At 39.1% G+C, this 24809-nt stretch overlaps 1 protein-coding gene across 1 annotated transcript; it reads right to left on the reverse strand.

Annotated features, from left to right (window-relative positions):
• Positions 1 to 808: 808 nt before the first annotated feature.
• Positions 809 to 12757, reverse strand: LOC129514594 (serpin B13-like). Its single transcript, XM_055333316.1, has 8 exons — positions 12631 to 12757; positions 11285 to 11466; positions 10717 to 10773; positions 6113 to 6241; positions 5613 to 5730; positions 4058 to 4200; positions 3693 to 3848; positions 809 to 1905 (listed from the first exon to the last, which is right to left on the reverse strand). Exons 1-8 carry the CDS (start codon positions 12740 to 12742, stop codon positions 1501 to 1503), a joined length of 1302 nt encoding a protein of 433 aa, XP_055189291.1. The 5' UTR covers positions 12743 to 12757; the 3' UTR covers positions 809 to 1500.
• Positions 12758 to 24809: the final 12052 nt, after the last annotated feature.

The raw sequence follows: 24809 nt of genomic DNA on the forward strand, positions 1-24809 counted from the left end.
ACTTTGCTATGGGATTGTAAAAATGATTGCAGCTACTCTGGAAAACAATTTGACTGTTCCTCAAAATGACAAACAAAAAGACATCATAAGACCCAGCAATCCCATTCCTAGGTATATACCTAAGAGAAGTTTTGTATCACAAAACTTGTATACAAAATGTCCATAGCAGCATTATTCATAATAGCCAAAAAAAATAGAGATGTTATAAATGTTCATCAGTTGATGAATAGATTTAAAAAATCTGACATATCCATGTAATAGAATATTACTCAGCCATAAAAAGAATAAAATATTGATTCATGCTGCAACTTGGATGAACCTTGAAAATATTGTGCTAAGTTAAAGAAGACAGATGCAAAAAACTACTTATTTTATTTTTCCATGTATATGAAATGTCAAATAAAATTTTATAAAGACAGAAAACAAATCAATAGTTGTCTGGGACTGGGGGTGGGAAAAGGCATAAGGAAAAGTTTTTAGGATGATGGAAGTTTTCCAAAACCGGAGTGTGATGGTAGATGCACAACTGTAGAAACTTAACAAAATTATTGAATTGTACATTTACAATGTGTGAATTTTATTATAGGTAAATTATAGCTCAATGGAGCTCTTAAAAAATAAATCAGTAATGGGATCTTGTTAAAAACTCAAAAAAAGAGTAGGTCCAACAAAGAGTATCCGCAATAGATTGAGAACCTCTCAAACAGCAACTTCAGGAAAATACTATTTGGTAGTGCCCACAGCTCACTTGCAAAATAACCAGAAATACGTAAATGGGCAAAAAAGAAAGAAAACACTCTTCTAAAAGTCATTCCAAATATTTATTGTCACTTGAAAAAATTACAGGGTAAAAATATTGATCAGCTCTAATATTTACCTTCTCAAAATCACATTTGTTTCACAATATCAAAATGCTCACACAACTGACAGCAGGTAAAATACTCCATTAGAAGAGAGGGTGAAAATATGGGACTCCTCTTTGTCTAACACATTGTTTTATTTTGTTCTGGCATTAAGCTTTAATTTATGCTTTGCTAACGTGCTTCTAAATTCTCCTCTCTGCAGTTGGCCACACTTCTGAGAAAGAAAAAAATATCACATGAATTGAGGAAATTATTCTTTGATTTTATTTGTGCATTATGTCAAACTATTAGAACTAGAGAGACTCCCAGAAACACCAGTCCACAGTCTTTACTGAAGAGTCTGTTTCTCACGAATTAGTGCACAAAGCTATGAGAAGTTGACTTACTTTCAGAAGAAATCAACAGGAGATTACTAATGAGCCTCGATTTAACTCACTTTATACATGGCACAAACTAAAGGACATTTCACTCTCAAAGAGAATTACAAACACACACACACCCTATTACAGTCATTAAATCACTGATTTTGATGGTGAGATTAGAATACAAGCGAGTAAAACAATATTTTTAAGATTGGGCTATTTCCATAGTCTAAACAAAACTCCAACGCTGGTTTTCTGCCAAAGCAAAGAGAGTCCTAAGGAGAAGAAAATCTACCAAAGAAGAGGATGCTGTTGGACTCATGGTGCCTAATGAAGAACAGGAAAGGGTGATTGCAATGAAAGTGTTCACAGCTCAGCGCAGAGCTGAGGGCAAAGCCCACACTGGTGGCTGCTGTAGACTCTGTGCCTTCCTCGGTTACCACCACAAAGGACCTATGTAGAAACTTCTGTGCGTGCAGCCTGGAGTGTGAGAGCACCCCGGGAGAGTCAGCTCCACACACACTGAAGGCATCCCCCAGCCCCATGGCTGCCAACACGGCCTCCAGATTGTAACCGTCCTCCACTTCAAACCGGGGCAGGTGCAAGGTCACGTTCCTTTCTTCCATGTACCCTGGGTTCGTCCACTCTACTAATTTTTCTGGAGTTATTTGATCTAGAATCTATTAAGAAAAATTAAAAAGGAGGGGAAGGTGGTATGATTATCCCAATACAAAGTGGAAACACCGTGACACTGATTTGTATCAGTTAGAAATAATTAATTTTAATAAATATAGCCATTTTATTTCACTAGACCCTTGTCTTTAAATAGCAGGCAGGTGACTTATACTTCTTTATTTAAATTATCTGTGTATACATGAAAAGTCAATAGTGTTAAGTGAATTTTTAAAGATGAGAAATAAATTCTTATTCTACCAATCTAATACATATCATGTCATTTTTAACTCTTCCTCTATAGTCTTTTATGAATATATGATATATAATTTATATATATTAAGTTGTATACTTATATGAATTATATATAATTAAAATGTTATTATTAATATACTTTATATTATATAATATATATATTTACATAGGTGTAATCACCCTGAATGTCCATATTATTTGTTCTAATGTAAACTTTTTCACAGATCTGTATCTCTCCCAAATATCTTCAAACTAATAGATAATGTTTCCATTGAGCTGATAAGTTTTGCCAAATACTCATCTGTTCATTTTACAGTCATCTGGTATGTATCCAGCATGATAGATGCTGATAGATACTGTGGATCACAGAATAACAGTGATGATGATGATGATGATGATGATGATGATGAATTTTAAACTAGGTATCCTAGTACATTTAATGCAGAAATTCCTGATTTCGTTCAGAAAGGCAATTTTTGGGACACCTCGGTGGCTCAGCGGTTGAGCGTCTGCTCAGGTTGTGATCCCAGGGTCCTGGGATGGAGTCCCACATCCGGCTCCCCACTGGGATCCTGCTTCTCCCTCTGCCTATGTCTCTGCCTCTCTCTCTGTGTGTGTGTCTCTCATGAATAAAGAAAGGCAATATTTTTTCTGTTGAATTATTTCCCTAAGGCAATCCCCACAACTGGGATTTGGGGATCAGAGTATGAATACTCTTGAAGCTTTCATACCTACTGTCATTTTGCTGTCCCCAATTTTTCCAATGTATAATGCTGCTAGAGATGTTTTACAGCAACAGAATAGCATCTAGTATTATAATAATATACTATCTATTATTTATTGAGTGTTTTCCATGTACTGGACCCATTCTAGGTGGTATCTTATTCTAGTTTTAAGTCAAAGGAATTAATCAAGAGCTTCAAGATCAAAGGTCTTAAGTGATTATTATGTGTCAGCTTGGGTTCATTCCTGGTTAGAAAAAATTACCATTCTGGTAAGTAATATTGATTATGAAGGGAGATATGTATGTGTAGGGGCAGGGGATACATGGGAAATCCCTGTACCTTTCTCTCAGTTCTTCTGTAAGCCTAAAACTGCTCCAAAATGAAAAAAATAAAAAAAACTTAAAAAGAAATTAAAGGTCCAAGAAAGAAATTCAGGAGCTCTAATAGACTGCTGAACAGGATGCAAAATTTGCTGTATGTGCAAATGCAACTTTCTGGGGAAAAGGTATATAGAGAGTAACCATTTCTCAGAATGGTTACTGATCTTTAGGACTCCCATTTGACCTTAAATATTCATTTTAGGTCATCCCCAAATATTTTAGTATGGATTGTTTTCAATAAACCTGATACCCTCTTATGCTCCTTTTTAGACATCCATTTATAGCTGCTGCACAAAATGAGAAATATCTTCTGCTTGGCACTGCCAGACACCAGATCCCTATCAGAAGCCCTGTTTCCAGGCTAACCCAGAAACAAGATTTGGGATGCCAAGCCTCGGGAAATAAAAGCAAGATTGGGGAGACGAAAGGTTTTACCTTCTCCAGACCATCTATGTCATTGGGCAGCAGCACAAACATGCTTAGATCATTGTTTTTATATGGAATCCCCAGGATTTTGGCTTGCAAGTCCTCCAGGAAGGTGAAGCTAAAGGAATGGCACTGTGTCATCATTGGCACAGATTTGCTTGTACTCTGCAACAAAGTAACAGACCACACAATGTCAAAAGAAGCATAAGACAACAGAGTTAGCTCACCAAAATAATTAGCTCAACATAAAACAATGCTAAAGATCAGAGCCTCAGGGTCCCCCTTACTATTCACCATGTACACTTGCTCAAATATGACATTAGATTTTACATTCCAGGTGTAAACACATTGCATAAATAAATTAAGGACCATACCTTATTCAGCCAAAATTCCTCCTCCTTGGTGTTTTCTTTCTTAAACTCCCTGTCCCACTGCCCTTTAAAATAAACTATGTTCACCAGCACCAGCTTGGTGAGGCTGTTTAGAGAATCATCTGGAAACAGGTCCTTGATTTTTTCTGCAAACAAACAATAACAAAAATATTGGCCCATCCTCAAAAATCACAAGTGCTATACATGGCAAATATGATGCAGACGGACTTGACTCATCATTAAAAACTCAGCCAGGTCAGCACCTGAAGGCCTTGCCGACAAAATGTTTGCTGCCAGAATCGTAGGGAGGTTCTCACTTTGCCCATCGCCTATTTATCCCACTGGATAAATTGAGGTGTGATGGTTAAGAGTTCGAGCTCTGGATCAGATTGCCTCTGTTAGCATCCAGTTTTGCCTCTTATAGGTTGAGGAATCTCAGGCAAGTTATTTAAGCTCGCTGTGCCTCAGTTTCCAAATCTGTAAAACAGGAATAAAACCTGCCTCATAGAGTTCTTGCAAGCAAGGAGTAGATGACTTAATATGTGTAAAGCACTTACAACATCATCTGGCTCATGAGAAGCATTCAGTAGGTGTTAGCTGTTATTATTTTTACCCATTTGATAGAGTTACCACCCAAAACTTAAAGATTTCTTATATTATTGGAAAAGGAGTTAATGCTTTTGTCTCTGGGTTTAGCCCATTCCACACTGACAATCCTTCAATCAACCCTTTGATAGGCCCTCTTTTTTGTTGCTTTTTCAAATTTTGTTTCATTTTTTGGACTACATATGAAGACAAAAATGCATTGTGAAATAATAATGTCTTCATGATAACTGGAATTTTTTTAAATGTATTCTGAAACTCTAACACTAAAGTATCAATGATTATTCCCCAAAGTATATTTCCATATTAATAGCACTCTCCAGTATTTCCTGTGCGCTTGGCTCATAGTAGGAAATAAGGAGGGGGAATGAAGTGAGGGCTCTGTCAAGTTCTCTGCTGTGGATGGGGATGAAAGGTGTTATCACCCCTGCATGACGCTCAGGTAGAGATGAAGCCTGGGCAGCCCTGGCTGTAGGTAGTAAAGGCAGGTCTTGATGGAAGGAGGCTGAATGTTTCTCATTTGACAAAGAGAAAGAAAACACTCTGTGACATTTCCACTTAGGGACCCAGACTCAGAAAGGAAAGCTCTGATATAAAGGAAAAGATGTGAATCCAACACAGACATGAGTCCAATTTCAGGAGCCCCAGAGATATTGTGATCCACAGCCACGTGCAAATCATTCTCCACTATGTGTTCCATGAAGATGGCTACCTGTGGTGCCTCCCTGGTGCCCCTTGGCTCTCCCATTTCCTGAGACCACTCCACCATCTGTAGTGTCTTTTCCTACTCTTCATGCCGTGTCCCGCCCTTCTAACCCTGAACAACTTATCTCAAGTCTGCACCCCCCAAAAAAGTTTGTGCACTCTGGTATCCCATGCGGTATCAAGCTCAGGTCTTCTCTCATAGCAGGTACTCAAGAAGTGTGTTATGATAAATGACTGATCCATACTCTACCATTTGTTTGACTTTCAACCCAGGAATTAATCTTCTTTCGACTTTCATCTGCTGCATTTACAAAATCAACAGGTTCCAGAGAAGCATCGTAATATTTTTCCACATAATCTAAGTATTTCTTTAGGAAGAATAGGGAAGGAATAGAAAGAGGTTGAAAATTCAATTTATCCATTTCCAATATCTCTAAATAAATGTAATCTCTACATTAAGATGACCGACATTGTTAGCAGGAAACTTTAGAACCTGGGCAAATCACTTTGAGTACTTCCATGCATATTTTTTGCACGTGCAACAGGATTGAGGTAAAACTCATTTAGACTGCCAGAATTAAAAACTCCCAAAGGGCCTGGATGTCTGGAGAACAGGCAAGAGGACACACCCAGGGATGTGGGCTGAGCCAGGCAGTCAGCTGGGGCAGCCTCTGGGGCATACAGTCCTAAAAGGGCCATTGGCCATTCACCAATACTACTCACAGATGTGGTGAACACAGCAAAACTTACTTGAAGGAAGAGGTATGTCTTTTCTCCAAAGAGCCTATTGGCTATTTTTAGTTCATAATCATTAGTGGGTTTGCCTATCTCATTCAAAAACTCTTGAAATTGGTGATGTATCTCTTCTGTCTTGTCAATCTGCAAAATCAAAACACAATATATGTTATATATATTATATGGTATATTCTTACAATAAAGAAAGCTCAAGAAAAGAAAATATTATTAAGAAAATCATGAGGGATGCCTGGGTGGCTCAGCGGTTGAGTGTCTGCCTTCCGCTCAGGACGTGATCCTGGAGTCCCGGGATCGAGTTCCACATCGGGCTCCCTGCAACGAGCCTGCTTCTCCCTCTGCCTGTGTCTCTGCCTCTCTCTCCGTGTCTCTCATGAATAAATAAATAAAATCTTTAAAAAAGAAAAAAGAAAGAAAAAAGGAAATCACGAGGAAGAGAAAATACATTTACAGTATTGTGTTATATCTGTCCAAAAAAAAAAAAAATCCTGAGACGCCTGGGTGGCTCAATGGTTGAGCATCTGCCTTTGGCTCAGGGCATGATCCCTGATCTGGGGATCAAGTCCCACATCGGGCTCCCTGTGAGGAGCCTGCTTCTCCCTCTGCCTGTGTCTCTGCCTCTGTCTCTGTGTCTCTCATGAATAAACAAAATCTTTAAAAACAAAACAAAACAAAACAAAAATCCTCATCTAAGAGGACCTGTGCCATTCAACCCCATGTTTTTCAAGGGTCAACTGTACATGAATGTCAATGACTAGGAATTTCAAGGCCAGTGGGGTTTCAGGTCCCACTGTCTCTGTACGACTGTGTGAAATGGGCCAATGTACGCTGCTAAGTGGAATAGATATTGGTGTAATCCCTTTGGCAAACAATTTGTTAATATTTAATAAAGTCAAAATACATAAGCCCTACCTCCTAGATATATACTGTAGGCCAGTACTGTCCCATAGAAATATAATGCAAGCCGCAAAATGTGAGCCACATATATAACTTTAAGTTTTCTAGTAATTACATTCTTGGGGCACCTGGGTGGCTCAGACAGTTAAGTGTCTGCCTTCTGCTCAGGTCATGACCCCAGGGTCCTGGAATTGAGCCCTGCATCAGGTTTCCTGCTCAGTGAGGCATCTGCTTCTCCCTCTGTCCCTCCCCTGCTCATTCTCTCTCTTTCAAATAAATAAATTAAATCTAAAAAACAATTACATTCTTAAAAATAAAGAGGAACAGATTAAATCAAATTTAATATTATACTTTATCAAACCAAATCTATCTAGAACATCATTTCAACAAAAACATAATAATTATATATTAATACATAATTATTAAATATCATTTCAATTAAAATGACACATAAAAATGAGATATTTTACATCTGTGACATTTTTTAAAAATGTATATTTGGTCTCTTTCTCTGGATCCTAACCTTGTAATTTGCTGAGTGATAGGGGTACCAGGAACATTTTTTGTTTTAATATTTGTTCTCTGATCCCATTTCCTGACACAGAACTCCTAAATCCCTTGGAATTTCCTGGTATAGGAGCATCTTTTGTTCTAATGATACAACTCTTAGTGGGATCCTGAATAGCTTCGAGGTGAGGGCTGGTCACCAGAAAAGACCAAACTGTAATTAGAAGCTTAGGAATTTCCAGCCCCATCTCCCATCCTCCAGAGAAAGAGGGGCTAGAGATAGAGCTCCTAATTGATCATGCCTTTATGATAAAGCTTTCACATAAATCCCTACACTACAGGGTTTAAAGAGCTTCTGGGTTGGGAAACACATCCATGCGCTGGTAGGGGGTGATGTACCCCAAACTCCACAGGGACAGAAGCTCTTGTTCTTGGGACAGTTTGAGACCTCACTCTATATACCTCTTCATCTAGCTATTCATTGGTATCCTTTATATTAAACTAGTGTTTCCCTGAGTTCTGTGGGCCATTATAGCAAATTATGAAACTTGAGTAGTGGGCAATGTGATCCTCTGATTTGTAGCCAAGTTGGACAGAAGTGTGGGTGTTCTGGGAACCCACTTCCTTGCAACCTGAAGTAGGGCAAGTCTTGTAGAATGGAGCCCTTAATGTGTGGGGTCTGCTCTGACTCCTGGCAGTTAATCTCAAAATTGTTTAATGTGAGGGAAAGAATCCACACATTTGTTGTTGGAAGTGCTGTGAGTAGTAAAACAGCTTTCCTTCAACACTATTTTCTCATAAATCTGATTTATATTTGACACTTAGAGCACTTCTCAGTTTGAGCTAGATGTATTTCAAGTACTCTATAGCCAATTCAATGGCTGCCATATTTAGAAGCTCTGGGCGGAGATACTCTCATTCAGGTAAACTACAAGACTTGTATAAAAAGGGTCATTTGTGGGGCGGCTGGGTGGCTCCGTCAGTTAAGCATCAGCTTTGGCTCAGGTCATGATCCCAGGATCCTGGGATTGAGCCCCACATCAGGCTCCTTTCTCAACAGGGAGTCTACTTCTCCTTCTCCATCTGCCTCTCTTCCTGTTCAGACTCTCTCTGTCAAATAAGTAAATAATCAAAGAAAAGAGGAAGAGTCATTTGTTTGTAATAGGAAGGAAGGATGAAAAAAAATCACTCAACAGGGCAAATGGACCAACAGTCATGAAAATGAATCAAGGAGATCTACAAGTATCCACCTCAAATAGATGAATCTTGTAAATACATTCCTGAGCCAAAAATAATCAGGTTGCAAAGGATAATTTTTAAAAAATATGTGCAATGAAATCATTCCTAAATGGAAATAACAAACACCAAGTTCAGGACAATGGAACTTCTTTCAGGAGAGGATGGGGATGTGTTCAAGGAAAGTACTTGGAGGCATCCGCTAATCTGTCAATAGTTTATAACTTATACTGAAGGGGAGAATTAAAGGGTATTCAGAATTGCAGAATTGTATAAGAATTCCTACTACTTTTTGTACACAATATCTTAACATTTTTATCTTCAAAAAATTTTTAAAGATTTTATTTATTTGAGAGAGAGAGGGCATGAGTGGGCAGGAGTGCCCTAGAAGGGCAGAGGCAGGAGGAGTAGCAGGCTCGCCACTGAGCAGGGAGCCTGATGCGGGGCTGGATCCCAGGACCCCGAGATCATGACCTGAGCCAAAGGCAGATGCTTAACTAACTGAGCCACCAGACACTCCTAACTTCAATTTTTAAAAGCAAGGTTCAGAATACTCTGAATTCATGTGATAATCAAATGTACATCTATCATATTTTTGAGCAGCTTACTCTACTCATCTGTTTTCTCATCTATTGAAAAAGGAGATTAGAGTAGATGACCCTCCAAGAAGGCCCCAATCCTCATATCCTTTCAGTCAGTGATTCTAGTCTTTGTACTTTTGTGGCTCCCAGAAAAGTCCTGAGAAAGGGACATAATTTCTATGCAGAGCTGTACAAGTTGTGCCCTGTACAAAGTTGAAATTCAACCCTCATCCCCATCACCAAGCCAGGAGTGGGCATCTGTCCAAGAGGGGGTTCTTTTTTCTAATTCCCATACAGATTCTGTATGGGCTACATCCTTGGGAGAGAGAGTGCTCTGAGAATAACCGTGTTCCTTGATTGAGTGGACAGTGGAGCAGCTGTCTGACCCAGTTCTGTTGCACAAACTTTGTAAAGAAGCCTGACTCTCCACTTGCCATTGAGCCAGCCAGACAACCTGGCCATGTGGGATTGTGAAATGAACAGCTCATATTGCTGGGAGATTGGAGCCATGATTTTATGAGCGTCTGGGACTGAGCTGCAACTACTGTCAGGCAGATGTGCTCCTCCTTAGGTCTCTAACCATCTCCAGATGCCAGCCCTGACCTACAGACTTCCCCATGTTTGAGCAGATCGTCCTTTAGGCAAGGAATACTACAACCCTAGAGTTGGAAGAGACCCTAAGAAGTCATTGGTCCTATGCTAATATATTTTTGAAATAAAATATCAGCAAGGGGGCTTAAAATAAAAATGGAATGTAGTAACAGTATTGCCTCCTACCACCGCCATTATTGCTGGGTGAGTCGCCAGTGTGTTCCAGATACTCCACTGACCACTTCATAGAGGCTCAAAGAAAATAACTTGCCCAAAGTAGCATGGCTGTGAAGTGACTGAGTCAGGATTTGAACTCAAATCTGTTCAACTCCTAAATCCATTCACTCCGCCCCAAAGTGGCATTTACATTTAATCTATGGGCATTTACATCAGAGTGGTCAATGTGCTTTAAAGTCTCAGGGCACGTGGGAGGCTCAGTCAGTTAAGTGTCTGATCCTTGGTTTCAGCTCACGTCTGATCTCAGGTTCCGGAGAATGAGCCCCCATGGGGGGCTCTTTCTCTCCCTTTCCATCTGCTTCCCTCTCCTCACCACCGCACATGCTCTCTCTCCCTCTCTTTCAGGTAAATAAATAAATATTCTTTTTTAAAAGTTAGTCTCCTCTTAATATTAAGGGTTTATTATTGTATAATACTAGCAACTCTACTTGGATGCAGTGATTGTAATTCCTTAAAAATAAGTGTGAACTATTAGCTCTGTTACACATTTTCCCAGGGAGCCCACATCACAAAGCAGCCAAATCCTGAAGGTAGCAACACATGTCTCCTCACCTCTCTTTCTTCGGTTTTGTTCCTTGAGCTCCCTGTGTCTTTTTCAGAGAAAAGCATCTGGAAGGGACAGAAAATATTGTTTATGATCAGAATAGAGAAACCCTCACACAGAATCAGTCTGAAGACAGCAAAATGTTTGTTAAAGAAACCTTAGTGGTAAACAGGTAACATTTCTCTGTCCTTTCAAAATCTGCAGAGGTCTTGACTGCCCATTGATCTCACCTACAGTGGTTTATCCATTCATGTATTGACCTTTGATGTCTCATTTATAGCCTAGTGGGGATTTTGCAACTTCTTCCAGTAGGCTTTGTTCTTCACACTCCATCTTTAATTATGAGGTTAATGACTTTGGAGAAGGCCACTCACTCAGCCCCCACTCAAAGGAATTTCAAGCACTAGGGAGCAGATAGCATGACAGTACTTGGAGAAGGAGGAGGACTGCCCTAATAGATCTGAAATTGTTCTGTGTCTTCCTATGCATTCATTCTCTGTTGCCAGGCCCCATTTCAAGGTAATGCTAGAGGGCTACCCCCAGAGACATGCTGGACCGCAATGGGAACCTCCTTACCCTCTGCAACTGCATGGCGGTGGCTTCTCGGGCCCCTGGGATGAGCATGCCAATGGCAGCAGAAATGCCCACAGGGGAAAAGAAGATGTTGCCATCATTTATTTTATTCAGTTTTTGGAAGAGATTAAACCCAAAGTGAGTGTATGCTGCACCAAGTGAATCCATGAAGATTCCGGCAAGATCTAGAACAACGACAACCAAAACCAAATAAAAACATTACACTTATTTGAATTGCATTATGTCACAGGAACCCTTCCTGCTTCTCTTCCTCTCCCTGCATTGATTCAGAAAATAGAGATTTTCATCCTCCCAGGGAAAAGTCACTGTTATCTGCTTCTCTGCCTTTTCTTGGCCTTCTCTGGACAGGAGACATGAATCAATCTGGCATCAGCTGGTGTTTCTGTTCTCATTTCTCCAGGCAGCAGGGTTGACGCCTAAATGGTTTTCTTCTCTCTTGTTCTCTGCCAGAGCCTGCCTGCACCTGCCTGCCCGCTGCCTCCTACAGTGTTAATCTCCCCCTGGCAGACCCAGCCCTGGCCTGCTCCTATCTAACTGTCCAGCTGCTGGCCCTTGACCAGGCCAGGGAAAGGCCTAGGAATCCCCACTGGCCTCAGGTCCAAGCAATGTTCTCCAATCCAGCCTTAAAATAATGAAGCCAACAGTGGCTCCTTCTGTGATACTTTCTATTTCTCAGATGATTCTAAATCGAATGCAGAGCGTGGCAGAATGCATTTATTCTCTTACCCCAATCCCTAACGGCATAAAAATTTGACTCTGGGCTGAATTTTCCCTAAAGAGCAAAGAGAGAGTGTTTTCTTTTCTATACTTTTCTATATTGTTTCAGGCTTGTGCCATGAGTTCATACGACTTTTGTTATCTCACACACACAAAAATAATTTTAAAGAGCAGTTAATATTTACAAAAATAAATAAAACACCTATTTTCTTCCCCACCAGCTGTGTTATAACTGATTAATAAAGGCTTGAAGAAAAATCCTAAAACAAGAATGAGACTAACGCAGAATAAAATGTTTTAAAAGCCTAAATACTTTGAAGGGGTTACTTTGATGAGCAAGTGCCCATCCCTGCTAAGGCATTCCACATTTGATGTTAAAACTTCCATTTCAACCCCAAATTTCTTTGCAGGGATTCCTTGCAAGTTAACTCAGAAATAAAATTAACTTACTGTCAAACACTATGATGATATATTGTCATGGCTGTGCAGGCTCTACAGTAAATAAAACCAGCCCAAGGAAAATTGCACAATAAAAGTACTTCTTCAAATCAACAAACATCAGTGTTCTTAAGACACAGAAGTCTTCAGATGAAACTGAAGAAAGAACTTACCTGGTTTTTGAAGAAGCAGAGGCGGCTTGAGCGAGGAACCAAAAGAAGCATGTGTAACATGAGTTGTTGAGATCTTGAATTTATAGCATTCTCTCTGCCTCTCCCTAGTCATTATCGTTGCAGTTCCAGTGAAACAACCTTTGGTTTCTCAATGACGAATTCCCTAATAAAAATTAGCATGCAAGGTTTATGACAAAACTGAGGATTGGCTTTTCTGTTTCTTCCACTCATGGTCATGAATTTATGCATTTGCTGTCAGCAATGGTTTTGTGTACTCAAAAAGGCTGTGCCTTATGACATAGAGAAATAGAGTTTAAATTTTAACTTCTCCAAAATCCATTATAAAGGATCTTGGAGGCTCAAGCATAAAGATATAAAAATCAACCAGACAGCTAAATAAAACTAAAAGCAGGAGCTCAACCCAGGACCAAAATGGCCAAGTCGAATGAATTATGACCCAGGTGGAAAGATTGTAAAAGGGCCTTCATCCCCAGTGATCTCGGGGATCCTCTGAAAAGAATTGTTTGGAGCACTGGTTCTCCACCTTGGATACACACTCAGGTCTCCTGGGAAACAAAAAATAACAAAAACATTGCCCAAGCCTTACCACAGACAACTAAATCAGTAAAGAAGCAGACATCAGAATTGTTATCACCCCAGGTGATTATGATGTGCTGACAAGGTTGGAAACCACTAGTTTATAGCCTGACAAAAAGCTGAATTAAAGCATACTTACCGTGGATGTACAAGGCTGTGTCCTGACAAACCCAGTCTCTGAAATAAAGTTAACTTAGCAGTTAGGAGTTGCATTATTTTGAGATGCCAAATGCAAAGAAGAAAATGAAAGAGAACTATTTTGCTAGAAAAGAACCAGAAAAATTAGTAAGAAAAATTTGGGCAGGCAGCTAAACACACACACACACACACACACACACACACACACCACTCTTGTTCTTAAGCATTCTTTCCATGAATTATGAAAGCTCTCATTTTAGTTGACTCAGTAAACATTTCTTGAGAGTCTACTCTGTGCCAAACACTGGGCTAAGGACCAATAATTCATAAACATCCAACAAGCTCACTGATTTCAGGAAAACAACACTATTTCTGAAATTTAAAAAACTCAATAAAAAATTACACCTTCAAATTCCAGTTTTTCCTGTTAATCTTGAAACATCCCTACTGTCTCTACTAGTCCACTAAAGAAACACTGCTTGCTACTAGGTATTTATCCAAAGGATACAAACATAGTGATTTGAAGGGGCACCTGCATCCCAGTGTTTATAGCGGTAACATCCACAATTGCAAAAATATGGAAAGAGCCCAGATGTCCATTGACAGATGAATGGATAAAGAAGATGATATATATAAACATATATATATGTATGGAATATTACTCAGCTATCAATGGAATATTATCAAATGAAATGGAATTTGGAATATTACCGAGCTATCAAAAAGAAGGAAATCTTGCCATTTGCAACAGTGTGGATGGCTCTAGAGGGTGTTATGCTAAGCAAAATAAGTCAATCAGAGAAAGACAAATACCATGTGATTTAACTCATGTGGAATTTAAGAAACAAAACAGATGAATTTCGGAAAAGGGAAGGAAAACTAAAATAAGAGGAAAACACAGAGGAAGGCAAAGCATAAGAAACTTAACTATAGAGAATAAATTGAAGGTTGCTAGATGGGAGGGGGTAGGGGGATGGGGTATCTGGGTGATGGAGATTAAGAAGAGCACGTGATGTCACGAACACTGGGTATTGTACACAATTGATGAATCACTCAGCTCTACTCTGAAACTAATAATATACTATATGTTAATTAAATTGAATTGAAATTTAAAAATTTTTTTAAAGAAACAATGTTTGGATTATTCTCAGCTTTAGTCTTGGATAAAGGGTGTGAAGATTTGTCATTGTTGCCAAGAAACAAATCCCAGAAGGACACTTGAGCTCTTCCCTCTCACCTGCATGACTACTGAAGGAAGCAATTCAGTGATGCACCTTCTAAGGGCATGGGTAATGTCTGTGCCAATCTCAACAATCTCAATTTGCTTCTGTTTTTTTTTTAATATTGTGATTACAGGTCTTTAAGCAAACTCAAAACAGTACTTAATTAATTCTTCTTTCTCATTGTCACTGGAAGATACACCAATTGAGTAAGGTTTGGAAAGAATCAGCACTTTGTTATGGAGTTAACCCTGGATGCCATTGAAATGATGCTATTTTCTTAAAATGATATGAAATCTTTGAGTTGGCAATAATGTTCTATGTTTGAACATCCCTATCAGTATATGTCTTCTGATTGCTTTCTCTGTGACCCAGACCCTCTGGTGTGTAGCTCAGCTATATCCACAAGCCCTCTACTTTTTCCTAAGGCATTTCCTCTACCAGGCCCTTTACAGGGAATTCTGGCTTTCCCCTGAGGTCCACACACCACACAGTCTTCCCTGGGACACCCACTCATATCTTGGAATCAGGAAGTAAGGTCCCTATGCCTAGTCTCCTACTCTTGCTCCTTCAAAAGCTCTTCTTCCTTCAATCACCTTGTGATCCCTTTAGAGATTTACCCCCTTTTTGCCCACCCCAACCATATCTCCCTCCATCCACCATGTCACACATTCAAGGTCTTCCTGTCTGCTCTAACCCTATCATCCCTCTATATATTTTCCCAGTCCATGCTGGAACATCTCTCAGTTTCCTGACCCTCCCCTTCCTTCTCCTCTATGATCCACATACATGGCCCCACTGTGAGTGTCATCACTGCCAAGAACAGCTCCTGCTGGAAATCACCAAACTCCGAAATTCCCCCTTCCAGTTACAAATTCTCATCCTTGTTCTTAAACCTAATTTTCAACATCATCACAGCTGTCAATCATTGAGCCCTTCCCTAACTTTCTATCTCATCAGCCCTTCCTCCCAGTATCAAAACTGTCCCAAAGATAGAAAATACATTGACAATTAGAAACTGTAAAAGTGGGGGATTCCTGGGTGGCTCAGTGGTTCAGCATCTGCCTTTGGCCCAGGGCGTGATCCTGGAGTCCCGGGATCGAGTCCCGCATCGGGCTCCCTGCATGGAGCCTGCTTCTCGCTCTGCCTGTGTCTCTGCCTCTCTCTCTCTCTCTCTCTCTCATGAATAAATAAACAAAATCTAAAAAAAAAAAAAAAAACGTAAAAGTGGTTCCACTGCTTCTGAGTGAGGACATGAAAATGATTAAGTCCTGAACCAGAGTACTTGTGGACTCCCCACCATCCCAAGTTTTGGCACAACCTTTGCACATCTGTGACTGACACTGCATGTGACCCTTTTCTTCTCCAAGCCTATAATGTAATGGTTGCTACTGGGTCCCAACCAGATTCCCTTTGCCAGCCAGTGCTCCTGGCACCCAGGTGCTGTTTTGGTTGACAATTCAAATGAGAGCCAGCAGCACACCACCCCCAGCCTGGACACACTTCAGCTATAACCCACTGGCATAAGGATATCAAAGGGCAGGATAGCTCCATTGCATCAAAATAGGACTCATTTTGTGGTGTAACTTGTCCTCCAGAGCTTCAGCCATAGGATCACAGTGAATCCAATCTCTAGCTGAGACCTCATGAATGATGAACAGGTTTCCCTTCCCTGTCCTGCTTCTCTCAAGGAAACCCTCTCCTGCCCTCCCTACCCAAAAAAAATTCCCACAAGAATCCCCGTCTGCAGCACCATGTCTAGGGATGTTGACCAAGACCATATGTCCTCATATTCAGTCCAAGCTCCCTCATTGTTTTTGCTTTCTAAACATTCCTTGGCAATTCTTGCACATACTCCCTTTTAGATGAACTTTTCCACCAGTGTGCCAAGGTCTATGAAAATTCTCCTGGGAATTCAGATTGGGAACAATTGATACATCCATGTGGGAGAAATTGCTGTCTTCACATACTGAGCCAGAAATATGTTCATCTTACATGTCCCTCAGTAGAGTTTATAGATAGAAAGGAATGGAGAAATAGAGATGGAAAAGCAGTTTTGTCTTTGTGATAAAAAATGAAACAAGTATGACCACTATCCCTGCTCCCATTCGAAATTGAACCAAGCCTGGAGGGAAAGAATAGGGGGAAAAGAAGAATTCAGCAAATGTAATAAGGCAATTGAATACTTACTTACTTAATTAAGTTTCAAGACCCAAAATGAAATAAAATTATCATTCACAGAGGAATTGACATGTACATTATAAGAATTTAAAAGTGAGTTTGGTAAAATTACTGAATGCAAGGTCACTCTTAAAAATATCAAATATAGGGCAGCCCAAGTGGCTCAGCGATTTAGCGCCGCCGTCAGCCCAGAGCATGATCCCGGAGACCCGGAACTGAGTCCCACGTCAGGCTCCCTGCATGGAGCCTGCTTCTCCCTCTGCCTCTCTCTGTGTGTCTCTCGTGAATAAATAAAATAATTTTTTTTAAAAAATCAAATATTGGGATCCCTGGGTGGCGCAGCGGTTTGGCGCTTGCCTTTGGCCCAGGGCGCGATCCTGGAGACCCGGATCGAATCCCACGTCGGGCTCCCGGTGCATGGAGCCTGCTTCTCCATCTGCCTATGTCTCTGCCTCTCTCTCTCTCTGTGACTATCATAAATAAATTTTTAAAAAAATTAAAAAATCAAATATTGTTTATAAACTAGCAACATACAGTTAGAAAATGAAGATCTTTTTAAAATGTATCATTTGAGAGATCACCAAAAACTATCACATTCCTAGTAAAAATGAAAGATAGGTAAGCCTCCATGTAGAAAAAGGTCAAATATATATATATATATATATATTTGACCTTATATATAAAATATATATATATTTGACCTTATATATATAATATATATATGTAATTCCATATATATATGTTTGGAATTAGGAAGACCTAAATAGTTGGAGGAATATGTTTTATTTATGGTTTAAGACTCCATACTATAAAGATGTCGATTCTTTCAAAGTTGATCACTGCAATCTTAATTGAAATCCCAGGAGGTGGGTGGTGCAGCGGTTTGGCGCCTGCCTTTGGCCCGGGGCGCGATCCTGGAGACCCGGGATCGAATCCCACGTCGGGCTCCCGGTGCATGGAGCCTGCTTCTCCCTCTACCTGTGTCTCTGCCTCTCTCTCTCTCTCTCTCTCTCTCTCTCTCTCTCTCTCTCTGTGACTATCATAAAAAAAAAGAAAAAAGAAATCCCAGGAGGTCTTGTTTTTCAAAAAATTGATTACCTACTTCAGAGAGCCAAGAATAACCAAAACGCTCTTGGAAAAGGAGGAGGTAAGACCTGTTCTATCAGGGTAGCAAGACTTGTCATTAAATAACTAAATGTGGTTTGGCCAAAGGATAGAACAGAAGAAAGGCCCAGAAATATATCTGTGCATATTATGCATACTAGATTTTTTTTTTAAAAATTATGCTACAGAACATTGGGGAAAAGAGGTGATTTCAATAAATTATGCTGAGGCAATTGAACATCCACTGGGAAAACAGAAATCTTGACTACCGCCTCATACCATATTCAAAATATCAATTCTAAATGACCTGCAGAGCTAAATGAAACACAACAACATGAGCACGAATAGTAAAGGTTAATAAATTGGACTCTGCAAAAGGTAAATCTTTCATTAATCAAAGGCATTATTGACGTTGAACATACACGTACCTTATGACCTAGTAGTTCTACCTCAGATATACACCCAACAGAAATGCACACTTATGGGCACCAAGAGATACATATGATGGTAGAACATAGACATAAATTATGGTCTCACAATAAAATAGTACACAGCCATGACAAGGAATGAACTAAAGCTTAGACAACAAAATGGATGAGCACCAAAAACAATATTGATGATAACAAGCCAAACGCAAAAGAATATAGACTGTATGATTTTATTTATATGAAGTGTAAAAGCAGACAAAACTAAATTACAGGGCTGCAAGCCAACATGCTGGTTATATTTTGAAGAGAATGAAGAAAGTAATACTTGGAAACTGATGCAAGGGGGCTTTGGGGTGATGATAATGTCATATATCTTTTACCCGATGGTAGTTGCATGGATGTCCACTGTTTGATGAATCATTGAACTCTGTTTATATTTTTATTATTTGCGTATTTGCATTACTCAAGCACACAGAAACACATGTCTTTTAGACTTACTCATATTTTATAGTTTTGATATTCTCATGAATAGGGTCCTTGTTTTTTCCATTCATGCATTTATTCAACAAGTATTTGAGCATTTTCTCTATGTCAGATACTAGTTTAAGTACCAAGGAACAGCAATGCATAAGATGTAAAAGATCCCTTCTCTCATCAGATTTATATTCTACTGGGGAGATACATACTGTAAATAAATGAATAAAAAGAAAATCTCAATTAGAATTAACTCTGTGAATTAAATAAAATGCTGAACTTAAAAATAGTTATTACAGGTATATCAGAAGCCCTTTTTTTACATTTTGGGTAACTAGCTAACCAACCATCTGAAGAATTTTCTTACTTGGTAAACTGTCAGCTAACTCATTTGGATTTTTTAGAAAGATAATCACAAAATCTATGCATAATGAGTTAATCTCTCTTTACCAATATTTTTTTTCTTCTGGTGGAACTATTCCACCAGTTTACTGGAAGCCACCTAATTTCAAATATCTGTGCACGGAATTCAGATCAATAAGTATAGCAGTAAGACACCATTTGTTTTAGAAGCTGTGCTTCACTATACCAACAGAAGAGGGCACTCTTGAACCAAGAAACATCACTTTCCTAAAGTAACCTGTCATTTTTAGTACAAAAACTACACATTTCAGTATGAACAGAAAAAGTTGCCCAACAAAAGTGCAAACTACTATAAGAAGAAAATAGTGAAAATCAAAACTTTTCAGTCAATAAAAATGGTCCCCAAGAAATCAACCAGGAGCTCCCCCCCAAAAAAAAAAGCTGTAGCATTTTACCCTATGTGTTAAATACCACTTAAAAAGCAATTGTGGGGGCACCTGGATGGCTCAGGCAGTTAAGCATCCAACTCTTGATTTCAGTTCAGGTCATAATTTCATGGTTGTGAGATGGAGCCCCAAGTCGGGCTCTGTGCTCACCACGGAGTCTGTTTGTCTCTCTCCCTCTGCTCCTCCCCATGCTCACTCATTCTCTCTTGCTCTCTCTCTCCCTCTCTCTAATAAACAAATAAATAAAATATTTTTTAAAAAATTATGAATACAAAGAATGCTTCAAACCGTAATTGCAAAAAAATCAGAATGGGAATGAACAACAACAAAAGGAAATATGTGTCTTGATTATCTTTGTCCCTGTTACTGTTTGGGGCTATGACTAAATTTTTCATCTGATATTATTGTTATTATTCTCACTTTTCTTCTGTTAATGTTTCTTTGGTATTTTTTCTTTACCATTATTCTAATCCTCGTATTGTTATTGTGCCCTATTAATAGTCTATAAATAAATCTTTGTTTTCTTAGTACAGACTGTCTTGTGACTGTGCAATTTGGCACAGAGCCCAACTCAGGGCTCAATCTCACGACCCTGAGATCATGACCTGAGCTGAAATCAAGTGTTGGATGCTTAACTGCAATTTAACTCAAGCACATTTCTAGGACCTAGTCATATTTGGACTTACTGCCACCTTGCTTTACGTTTTGTATACACTGTGCTTTCTTATGTCTTTTTTCTTCTTGGTGATATTTCTTTGAATTGATCAAGCATTTTTCATTCATTTTCCCCTAATGTTTTAGCAATTGTGCATCCTATCTCAATTCTTCCACTGGTTAACCTTTAGTTTAACACAAATATAAACGTAATTTTCTATTAATGTCTAGAGCTAATCTCACTTCGCTCTTCAACTTCCCCATCTCCCACTTCTCATGTTGAGATCATGTGAATCCTCATTTTTTTAATAATAAATTCTAATTTAAACTTAAGTCACATGTTATTCTTTCTTTTTTTTGTTTTTTGTTTTTGTTGTTGTTGTTTTTTGGCATCATGGCTATTCATGGCTCACATTTCCTTCTCTGATTCATCTTTTAAGGCTCTTTTGCAGTAGAACTTCCTTCAGGTTGAAGTTTACAGATAGCTCAGAGCCTTTGCTCATGTATTTTGCTGTCATCTGCAACTAACAGTTTGTATGGGTCCATACTTTAGTTGCATTTCCTTTCTCTTGGAACTCCAAAATATTCCCCTGTGTCTTCTTGCAGGGCCAAAGAGAAATCCAAACTCAATCATCTCATTCCATTTTATGAGTTCTATTTCTTTTGTCTCAGAAAGCTTTTAAAATACTCCTCTCTTTCCCTGATCTTCAGGAATTTTGCCACAGTATGGATGTGTAGGCTCTCAATGGGCCCTTTCAATCTGCATGAATTTTTTTCAATTCTGAATATTTTTCTTTTCTTATAACTTTGAGTACTTCCTCCACTCAGCTCTCTTTGTTCCTGAAACGCTCACAGATGAATATTGAAGCTTCTTTAACTGCCTGGCATGGCTCTTACCATCAATAACTGCTTTCCACCTCTTTAGGTGTCTCTTCTATGTTTTGTAGAATTTTGAGGTTCAGTCTTCCAACTGACTCTTTGGCTATGTTCATTCTGGTATTCAGGCGACTTACTGACCTTTTTAAAAATTAAGCTTATTTCCAGGAATTCTAAACTAATATCTTAACTTCCTATTTTTATTTTATATTTTGTCCCATATTTTATTTGATCTATTAACTCAGTTGAGATTGATTTCTTTCTTTCATGTGATTATTTCCTTCAGACATTTGGTAATCTCTATGATACGCTTATCTCTGTCTTTGAGATTCCCCATCGGACTATGAATACTGTTTTGCAGTTACCCCTGCCTGCTTTAGCAATTTAAGAGTGGGAGGCTCTGCATGGGCTTCCTGGCAAGGATACTAACAGCTTATACTTCTTGTCTGGGAACTTGTCCTCCCCTGTGATAGTAACAGTCACCTAGGGGCATGGCTATGCCTGTGTGACTCAAGTGGACCAACTTACAGCCAGGGGGCAAAGACCTCTGTCAATCACTCCCTAGCAAAGGGCCAGGGCAGGAAGATGCACACCTGCCAGGCACCTCCTACTAAAGAACTCAAACCTGCCACCACGATGGTTGCCCACCTCATACTCCTTCCACTCCATAAAATCTCCACCTCGAAGCTCAAAGCACACTGGCACCCAAAACCTTATGTTGAGTGAGTCCTTGGCCCTCAAAAGTCATGCCTTCAAAATAAAGAAATGTAAATAAATGGCCTCTTGTATTCTTATTTCTACCTGAAAGGATATATAGGGTAGTGGTTAGAAATCTACTGTAAAACATCCAGTCAGACTGCCAGGTTCAAACTCCTAGTTCAATCATCTGCAACCTGGGTGACTTTGTGCCTCAATTTCCTCATCTGCTAACTATAGGTACTAATAATAACCTATCTCTGAGGATGATTGAGATGATAAATGGGCTAACACATACTAAGGTCTTTGATCAATACCAGTACACATAAGGACTTGACAAATATCAAGAACTATTACTGTTCCAATTTCATGACTGTAGTCTTATTCTGGATATTGAAACTCACCTCATGCATGGACCCAACATTTTTTTAAAAATGCAAAAGAGAAGAGTCTCAGCTGCCCACAATTTGGGGACATAATTAGAATTTAAAATTAAGAATTTCTCTTCTTTTTTGATTGTCAGTTGAAATCATATTTTTACTGATGAAATTCCTTATCCTTAGAGCCTTTGACTGCATTGGATTCTACTGAAAGCATCATGAGCTGAATTTTAATTCTTATGATGTTTATAGCATGGTGACTGGTGCTGGGGATTAAATGCATCAGTATAGCTAGAAAGGATTTTCTGTTGCATTTACAACTTGACTGGGCAGGAAATTCTTCAGTTGTATATTTTCCCCTCAAACCTGTAGACTAGGTTTCCTAGTTTTCAGATATTCAACACAACATGAATGTCTGAAGAGCCTCTGATTATTCTTTAAAAGTGAACTATATTCTTTTTTGCCCAAATGTTAACAGAATTATTTTCTCAATCTTTTATTTTTACAGTGTTTTAGCAAGTGCATTTTTGCTTACTTCTCTTGGAAATCAATCCATGTGATCAGGTGACTATCCAAGTTAAGAAAGTCCTCTGTAATTGTGTCTTTGATTATTAATTTAGTGCCAATTAATATACATGCTTTCTCAGAAATGCCATAATTCTTGGGTTTACTTTCTGTTCTTCATAGCTGTGAATTTCTCTTCTATTATTTCCTAAATATTCTAAGACAAACACTGAAATACACTCTATTCATTAAATAAATTTTCCAGGCACCATTTCTGCTTCTTTACTGCCTCTAAAATCTATTTAAATTCTGCTATTGTATTTTGAGGTCCCTGGCAGTCTTTTATATCTCATCCAATTCTTTCCATTGTCACAGTTTATCTACAGTTTATCTTCATAGATTTCTGTTTAATTCCACAGATGCCTGCCTTTTTCAAACCTATCAAAGTTTTCTAAGGTTCTTTTCTGGTTCTTGCCACAAATCATTTTCTGAAGCCTCATTTTTTTTTTGTCCTTAGCATGATATATTAATTCCTTATTGGGCACTATTTTTTTCACGGCCCTATATGTTTTTTTCCCATTTACTTAACCCTGGTCCTGTAATGATCTATTCGAACCCGTGTGTATCAACAAAAGGTGTGTAAGTTTCCACCAGTTCCACTGTTGTGCATTTGATTTCTTCTCAAATCCTTTCACCCATCTGTAGCTAAAACATTGTTTGATGAACATGATGGATAACATTATTTAGAAGGGAAACAGTGTATGAGAATATGAGAATTTTTAAATTAAATATTAAGTAAATAGAACACATTGGTAAGAGGTGTGCATGTGTTGTTATATTTGAGCAAAGAAATAAAAGAGTAAGACAATGAATTTGGGAAAACAAGAACACAACACAAGTAATGTGGATGAAGAACACATTTGACATTGGCCTTCAGTTATGGAGCAAAGAAACCCACTGACACACCACATGGCACCCATCATCCCAATCATAGGGCCTCCACCTAAAGTTAATGACACTGTAGTTTAAAAAAAAAAATCCACACATGCAAAAGAAGTAAATAGCAATCAGGGATGAAACAATGTATGTTCAGGCTTGCTTCAGCATTAAGAAAAACGGGGGAGGAGTTTGAGGGGTAAAGATGCTTTAGATAATGTATGAAATCATAAGGAGGTTGAAATAAAACAGAATGTACAGAGCCTGTGAACTGCAGAGTACTAGAGGGCCTGTTGGGCATAACACATTCCTGGTTCTCTTCTCAGAATGTTTGTAGTCAGAGTAAATGAATCAGTTGTTTAGGAATCTACATTGCCTCATTTGTCCCACCTGTCAATGTTGCTAAGCAGAAGGAATCTTCAACTAGAAACAGAAGAGCTAACTCCCCAGATTTGCACACTCAGGTTGGTTTTCTAGCACTTATAGAACACGGATTTGCATGCTCTCTGTGTCTCGGGCTGCTATATTAAAGGGTCAATCTCACTGGCGCAAGAATGAGAGTCAAGAACTCCTAGATTTGAGCATGATCCCCAGTTTCTCATAGGCTTCCATCTATTGTAGTTCCATTGGACCAAGTTAGAATGCTTTCCTCTCCATGTAGTCTCTCTGACACTCCAAATGGAAGGATTAAATGAAATACACGAATCCAACAACATTACCACCAGGGTTCTTTCTGTCCTTGCCCCACCAAAAATACTCGATTGTGAAGGCTAGACTGCTCAGGGTAGAAAGTGCCAATACCTCTCTTCACTTTCCTGTGCATTGTATTGAGGGAGTTTCATTCAGTCTTCAAGTGGCTGCAGGAAGAAAGAAAATGACAAGAAAGACAGAGGCTAGGAGATCCCAGCAAGGACAAAGGAGAGAAGTGGATGTCTGGAATTTAAACTGACAGAGCTCTTGTGTGTCTTAACCCTGGAGGAGGCAGTAATGGTAGGGCACAAAGCAGACTGACATGGAGTGACACAGTACCGGGAACCCCTTGACTAGGCTTGCCGTCCTGCTCTTAACTTGTAGTCAGCAGAAATGTCTTCCAAATGTGATGATCCATTGGCTATCACTCCTAGGTTTTAGAATCATAGCAAGCTTTCATCTTTTGTGTATGCCTTCACATGTAATTCTGGT

This window comes from Nyctereutes procyonoides, unplaced genomic scaffold, assembly GCF_905146905.1.
Source record: "Nyctereutes procyonoides isolate TBG_1078 unplaced genomic scaffold, NYPRO_anot_genome, whole genome shotgun sequence".
NCBI classification, from domain to species: Eukaryota; Metazoa; Chordata; class Mammalia; order Carnivora; family Canidae; genus Nyctereutes; species Nyctereutes procyonoides.

Excerpts from the sequence above, each read along its gene's own strand:
- LOC129514594 (XM_055333316.1), bottom strand. The coding sequence starts at position 12,742 with ATGACTAGGGAGAGGCAGAGAGAATGCTATAAATTCAAGATCTCAACA. Across the intron at positions 11,467-12,630 it reads TCTGCTTCTTCAAAAACCAG|ATCTTGCCGGAATCTTCATG; the intron begins GTAAGTTCTTTC and ends TCGTTGTTCTAG. Across the intron at positions 10,774-11,284 it reads CCGCCATGCAGTTGCAGAGG|ATGCTTTTCTCTGAAAAAGA; the intron begins GTAAGGAGGTTC and ends TGTCCCTTCCAG.